General features: G+C 45.8%; 1 protein-coding gene across 1 annotated transcript in view; it reads left to right on the top strand.

Moving 5' to 3' along the window:
- The window catches only part of GPAT3 (glycerol-3-phosphate acyltransferase 3), a 51,386-nt gene extending 44,976 nt beyond the window's left edge, over positions 1-6,410 (top strand). The window contains exons 9-12 of the mRNA XM_048509998.1: positions 1,341-1,426; positions 2,799-2,927; positions 3,869-3,948; positions 5,388-6,410. Of these exons, the coding sequence (XP_048365955.1) occupies positions 1,341-1,426; positions 2,799-2,927; positions 3,869-3,948; positions 5,388-5,508 (416 nt within the window). The 3' untranslated portion in view covers positions 5,509-6,410. The remainder of the gene's footprint in view (positions 1-1,340; positions 1,427-2,798; positions 2,928-3,868; positions 3,949-5,387) is intronic.
- Positions 6,411-7,382: the final 972 nt, after the last annotated feature.

Genomic DNA, 7,382 nt, shown 5'->3' with positions numbered 1-7,382 from the left:
TGGTGAGAACCACAAAGGATTTCCTCGCGAAAAGAGCTCCAAAGCCCGGACCTTGATAAATTAGGTGAGTGGGCTCCAGAAATGGCAAATGCAGTTCAATGTAGCAAAATGTAGAAAGTGATGCACATAGGGGCAAAAAATCCAAACTTCACATACACGCTACAGGGGTCAGTGCTATCAGTCACAGACCAGGAAAGGGATTTAGGCGTCTTAGTTGATAGTTCCATGGGAATGTCAACTCAATGCATGGCAGCTGTAAAGAAGGCAAACTCTATGCCTAGGGGATCATTAGAAAAAGGAATCTGAGAATATATAAAGCAGTGAGATGCTGAACCGCGCGGAGTTACTGTGTCCAGTTCTGGTCGCCGCATCCTCAAAAAAGGATATTGAGGGAGATAGAAAAAGAGATGCAGAGAAAGGGCAACAAGGATGATTGAGGGACTGGAGCACCTTCCTATGAGGAGAGGCTTGCAGCGTTTGGGACTTTTTTAGTTTGGAGAGGAGGCGGACTGAGGGGATATGATTGAAGTCTACAAAAATTATGCATGGGGTAGAAAATGTTGACAGAGAGAAATGTTTCTCTCTTTCTCACAATACTAGAACCAGGGGGCATACATTGAAAATGCTGGGGGGAAGAATTAGAACTAATAAAAGGAAACACTTCTTCACGCAACGTGTGATTGGTGTTTGGAATATGCTGCCACAGGAGGTGGTGATGGCCACTAACCTGGATAGCTTTAAAAGGGGCTTGGACAGATTTATGGAGGAGAAGTCGATTTATGGCTACCAATCTTGATCCTCCTTGATCTGAGATTGCAAATGCCTTAACAGACCAGGTGATTGGGAGCAACAGCCGCAGAAGGCCATTGCATTCACATCCTACATGTGAGCTCCCAAAGGCACCTGGTGGGCCACTGCGAGTAGCAGAGAGCTGGACTAGATGGACTCTGGTCTGATCCAGCTGGCTTGTTCTTATGTTCTTATGTTCTTAGTGATACAGAAGGAATAATTGTATAGAGGGAAAAAGTTATATTTGCCTCACAAACCGGCACAGCCTTACTGCAGATCCAACATCTACTGCTGACTGCTTAGTTCTTACTGCAGTCCATTCTGCTGTCTCAGCAGTACCACTTCATTACTGCTTTTGCATATTTAGATCAGGCTTTTTTGCAGGGGGTGGGTGGGTCAACAGGGTGGGAGTTTCTTCAATATATGGCTGACTTGAGTGGTATTGGATTAATTCATGACCCAATGGCAGCTGCTTTGAGGGGACATCTGGCATATTAGCCTTGTATTAGGGTTGTATCCTGTTGCACCAACAACTTTATTTTGCTTTCTAGGCACGTGTATAAACAATACCTCTGTAATGATGTTCAAAAAGGGAAGTTTTGAAATTGGTGGAACTATCTACCCAGTGGCCATCAAGGTAAGATGCTGCTGAACTACTTCTATAGGTTCTGGGGTTGCCAGCCAGATGTGTCAAGAGGGGCATCCTGCCCCTTATTCAGACATAGGCAATTTCCTAGGGCACCAGAGGGTAGGGGCCAAGAGATGCTTGCCAGGGAAGACTGTGGTCCTGCATGGCCCTAATACTACCATCTGGATTGCCCTGCTCATCCCACCTTCCTCCATGAAAGAGTTAGGATGAGCAGGCAGTCTGCTTTGTGGTGGGTTGGAAGGCTCACCTGGTCTGCTTACCTGCATGCCCGTGGAGCAGGGTGCTGCTAGTAGCTGAGGGTGTATGATTGCCATTTTCCAGATGGGGGCTGGAGATTTCCTGGGATTACAACTAGTTTGGGCTGTTTTCTTCACAGATTTCATATTAGTAACGGCCCACTTAAAAAAAGATAAACTTAATCCCTTCTGCAAGCCCCAGGTTATTACTAACCCACGAGTGATGTCACAACTAGGAGTGGTGATTCAGTAAACTCAAATCACCAAAAAAAACAACAACCCAGAAATCCTCATTGGTTTTTTTCTTTTTCTAAAAAAACAAAAAACCCCAGTCTGTTCGGCAGAGCCAAATTAGCCTTGTGCCGAAAAAGCCAATCAGGTTTCGGCTTTTTCAGCTTTTGCTTACTGCAAACCCCCATCCCCCCCCCCCAATTGTATTGTATCGTATTGTATATTTAATTTATATACTGCCCTCCCCTGAAAGGCTCAGGACAGTGCTCGGTAATACAACAGCAACATCAACAATAATAGCATCATGCAGAACTATCAAAATAAAGCATCAATAAGCCATGTTCTTCTACAGAGGATTTCCAAGGCAGCTCTTTAATGATGTTTCATGGTGGGTTGCAGTTTTTATTTTGCTACTTTGCAAAAAACGGTGAGGGAGGCGGGTGCTTGAAATGGGTTGTTTGCAGAGAGTGGAGCTCTCCTCCCCCTTTCCACCTCCAAATTAGCATTAGAAGCATGCTGTCCTTGGTGGAGCCCACCATGCTGTTCTGAGTAGGCCTCCTTACTGAAAACAGAAATGCCTTGGAAAGCACCTCTGAGGACAGCTGTGCTATATGTCCGGTGTTGAAACTGATTCAATCGCACCCAACGCAGAGGCATAGATTAATGACGTGCCCCACCTCAGGGGAGGGGGAGAGAGATGGGGACAAAGCAGCAACTCATGCAGAGATGCAGAAAGCAGCCTTATCTCTGGATAGCTGATCCAGAATTCCTTCTCACGATACACAGTTTGGGAATTGCAGCCGTGCTGCCGCATCCTATTAGATATATTTGAAATGATCTCTTTGCTGTACGTGGGAGTGAAAATGACTGCCCGACTCTCCTCTTGTTTGCAGTATGACCCCCAGTTTGGTGACGCCTTCTGGAACAGCAGCAAGTACGGAATAGTGAGCTACCTCTTGCGAATCATGACTAGCTGGGCCATCGTTTGCAATGTCTGGTATCTGCCACCCATGACAAGAGAGGTAGGTGGGGCTGGTACCCAGGAGGGGGAACTGTGCCCGGTGCATGTGGGCACTCTGTGCCCCCGCCCCGCCCATGCTCCGGCGGTCCCCCCCCCGTCCCTTTGGCATTACGCCACTGCTGGTACCTCCTGGCCTCCACACGGGCCAGGGCTTTTACAGCTCTGGCCCCAGCCTGGTGGAACACTCTCCCACCAGCTGTCCGGGCCCTGCGGGACCTTACTGAATTCGCATGGGAGGGGCCTGTAAAGGCGAGTTGTTCCGCCAGACGCTGGAGGATCCAGCCGTTGATGGTGCCCCATGGCCTTTACATCAGTGCCTTTGCCATCTGGGGTTTGCTGATCTTCCCCCTGAAAGAGGGTTTGGAAATGGATCTGTCGGACGCCATTGCGTGTTAGTTTTAATCTTTCTACTAGTTTTTATTTTACTGCTGCTTTTAATGGTTTTAGTTATTTTACTTGTATACGTGCATTTTTATCTGTATATGTGCATTGTATTGTACACCGCCCAGAGCCCTACGGGGATGGGGCGGTATAATAAATCGAAATAAATAAATAAATAAATAAATAAATAAATAGAATATGAGGATGAGTAGCTTGCACTTTCATTAGGGCAAACCAGATCCTCCCTTTTGCCTCTCCTAGGCCCCTTCCGCACATGCAGAATATTCCACTTTCAATCCACTTTCAGTCCACTTTGCAGCTGGATTTTACTGTGCGGAATAGCAAAACCCACTTGCAAACAATTGCGAAAGTGGATTGAAAGTGCATTGCTCTGCATGTGTGGAAGGGGCCCTAGTGCTGCTGGTCTGGTGGTGGCAGCTAGCCAAAGCACTTTTCGGCTCTCCAAACCCATTTTGCTTGGAAACAAAAACAAACCCCAATTGTGACTTCCCTCTTGGATTCAGGAGGGTGGTGGTAATAGAATGTTGATTGTTTTTTCAGGAGGGAGAAGATGCTGTTCACTTTGCCAACAGGGTGAAGTCCGCCATCGCTCTCCAAGGAGGACTCACCGAATTATCCTGGTGAGGAAAATGAGACGTGGTCCTTGATGAGAAGCTGCAGTAACTGGTGCTGGGGACTCCATCTTTGGCTATCACTGCTGAGGAGCTAAACCCCCCCTCCCCCCCAGATGTTTTGATGAACTGCATTCTGGGGTATAGTCATAATCATAGCCCAAACCAAACATAAAGAATCCCTTAAAATCCCTCCAGAAACCTTGAGGTGGTAGGGTTTTCATAGCACTGTCTTCACAATGGTGAAAATGCCGGAGCCTGAAAACATACTTTTGCTTGAGGCACAAAACAGGTAACATTTCCTATACTGTTACGAAATCTGGTATTTTTTTTGGTACCTAAAGCATCTCTCTTAGTGGTGAGGTAAATGTTCTCCAGAATATCAGGAAGGATCGTCTAGCTCCAAGATGGGTTGTATCTCTCCAGAACACGTAAAAGTACTTTCCCGGATCTGTGTTTTCTGGAGAAAAATTCAAGAGGCTTTTTTGTACCGCAGTACTTTGGGAATGAGTGGGACGACAAAATCCACTGTGCATTCTGCCAAAAACACACCAGGGTGGAAACTCAGTCCGGATTTGATTCCCCACTCTGCCACTTGAGCTGTGGAGGTTTATCTGGGGAACTAGATTAGCCTGTGCATTCCAACACATGCCAGCTGAGTCACAGCTTTTTGGAGCTCTCTCAGCCCCACCCACCTCAGAAGGTGTTTGTTGTGGGGGGAGGGGGAAGGGAAAGGAGATTGTAAGCCTCTTTGAGTCTCCTTACAGGAGAGGAAAGGGGGAGGTATAAATCCAAACTCTCTTCTTCTTCCTCCCCTGCCTTGAAAACCCGATGAGATCCCCATAATACAGCTGTGACTTGATAGCACCTTCCGCTACCAGTTCTCTCCAGACTGCATATATGTTGTGCTGGGTTGCCTGTGATACCTTTTCTGCCCAGCTGGATGATCTGATGGGGTACAGAAGGAGAAGAAGAAGAGGAAGAAGAAGAGGAGTACTAGTAGTTTGGATTTATATCCCCCCCTTCTCTCCTGTAGGAGACTCAAAGAGGCTTACAATCTCCTTGCCCTTCCCCCCTCACAACACCCTCTGAGGTGGGTGGGGCTGAGAGAGCTCCAAAAAGCTGTGACTAGCCCAAGGTCACCCAGCTGGCGTGTGTGGGAATGTACAGGCTAATCTGAATTCTCCAGATAAGCCTCCACTGCTCAGGCGGCAGAGCTGGGAATCAAACCCGGTTCCTCCAGATTAGATACACGAGCTCTTAACCTCCTACGCCACTGCTGCTCCTACCCACATTTGAGTTTGTTTCAAGGCAGTCAGAAAGGGGGACTGGTTTGCACGGTGCTGTTTGCTTGGAGGTGGCAGCTGATGTGTGTTGTAATCGCTTGGTAACTAGGAGCTATGTCTGAGTAATATTTTATACATTTCCATCTTTTCCTGCTCTTGAAGGGATGGAGGCTTGAAAAGAGACAAAGTGAAGAAGTCCTTTAAGGAGGAAGAGCAGAAGAACTACAGCAAGATGATAATTGGCAACGGGTCGTCTTCACTTGAATCAACATCGACGGACTGATTTTTCTCTCTCTCTCCCCAATTGAGATATAACTCAGTGTAGAAAGTGTGGATTCCCAAGCCCCCTGTAGAACCAGAATAAAACACTGCAACAGGCAATGAAGGACCTTGCTTTGTTTGCTTGAAACTGTGATTGTTTTGGAAGGTGCTCCGCATCTTTGCGACTTGATGACACCGGTAAATTCCAGCTCTTGATGTCCGGGTGGGAGAACTGGACCGAAGCTCATGGGAGGGCGGGAAACTCCCAGTGTTTAAAAAGAGGCTACAACTTTTCGAACGTTCGCCCGAAAAAGATATACATAGTTTTAAAAAGTTGTTGTGTCAAATGATGGTCACGTCGTTCTAGAATGTTTGAATGAATCCTCTTCCCTCGTCCTACGGATAGGCGACTTGTGTGTCAGCTGTTAGCGTTTTTGAATAGACGGTCGTAACATTTCTGAGGTTGTTTTGAGGGATGTATTTTTTTGGAGTTGTGTTATGAAATAACGTTGTTTTGGGGAACGAGTAAATAGCCCTGGCCTTCACAGGGCATGAGAACTAGATGGTCAGTATCCTTGAAAATTGGTACTGGGAAATTGAAGGGTTTACAGATTTGTGTGTGTGTCTTGTAGAAACTTACATGTTAAAACTGGAAAAGTTTTTGAGGCTGCATTGAGACATGTGTTTGTCTTTTCTGCACTAGGGAAGAGGGCAAATAAGAGGTTTTTAACACATTCAGTTCCACCTGCCTTCTTAATAAAATCCCTAAATGTCAAAGGAATAAAAATTGGGGAAAAAATGCTTATTAAGATGCACTTCTCTCATGAAATGTGTTGGCAATGGCTTATCTGTATATCTGTCATTTGTTGTATGAAAAATATGTTGCCTTATTGTAAATTGAAATAAATTCTATATTTCTAACAAGTTGTCTCTTCCCTTCCTATTTTGGGGTGACCATCCACATGGCAGATTCTGCAACCGGAGAGGCAGATGTTGGCATCTGTTCCAATTAAACACTTTTTCACAAGTCTCTGTTGTGCAAGTTTGTTGTCCTTCCTCTGTTCCACAGAAAGATGTTAGTTCGATCAGTTGAGGTGCAGTAGTTGAGAAAATAGCAAGCTTCTGCATTAGAATATAGTCCCAAATATGTAGATTTTAGAATTCACACTCATTTTTGTGCGCTATCTGTCAAAACCATTATTTTATGCATTATTGCACAAGGTACTTTGATACAAGAGAATGGTACTTTGATACAATCAACCATCAAATGGATGGGGGAGCAGGGATAGGTAGGCACTAGGACGCAGGTGGAGCATTCCACAATAAAGAAGATCCGGCATGCTTTGTTCTGTGGCGGAGGAATATATAACCCTACTATTATCTTTCTGCGGAACAGAGTGTAGCAGAAGTGAAAGAAACTATACATGGCCGAGACAGCACTCACTTTGCAGTTAAGAATATTATGAGCATAAGTACTAGAAATTTGATTTCAAAAAGTGAAAAACAATACCTGAGGATCTGAACTGTGTAGCTGGCATATTTTGTCTTTTCTGTGCTTCTGCCCCCTGTCTTTCTCTTGAAGGATTGCTACAGGCACAAATAGCTCCGCCCCCTCACATGCAGGTTTCTGCTTTCCCTCGTTCCCTCGCAAGCAGCAATATGATTCATTAGTCTCCAGCTTCCTTCAATGGGGCATATCTGCGGCATCCAGCTCTTAGCTGCTTCTTTTCCAAGGCAGTCATGGGGGAGGGTCCCTTAAAGGGCTGGCTTCCGTGAGTACTGACAGGGATTCCCAGTTGCACCTTGTCAGCGATAGTGTGGTGCAATGGTTAGAGTGTTGGACTGAAGATTTGAGAGACCTGCATTCAAATCTCGCTCTTTCCGTCAAACTTGCTG

Source organism: Sphaerodactylus townsendi, linkage group LG10 (genome assembly GCF_021028975.2).
Source record: "Sphaerodactylus townsendi isolate TG3544 linkage group LG10, MPM_Stown_v2.3, whole genome shotgun sequence".
NCBI classification, from domain to species: Eukaryota; Metazoa; Chordata; class Lepidosauria; order Squamata; family Sphaerodactylidae; genus Sphaerodactylus; species Sphaerodactylus townsendi.
The sequence above is the reverse complement of the archived record's forward strand: the minus strand, read 5'-3'. Positions and strand labels throughout refer to the sequence as shown.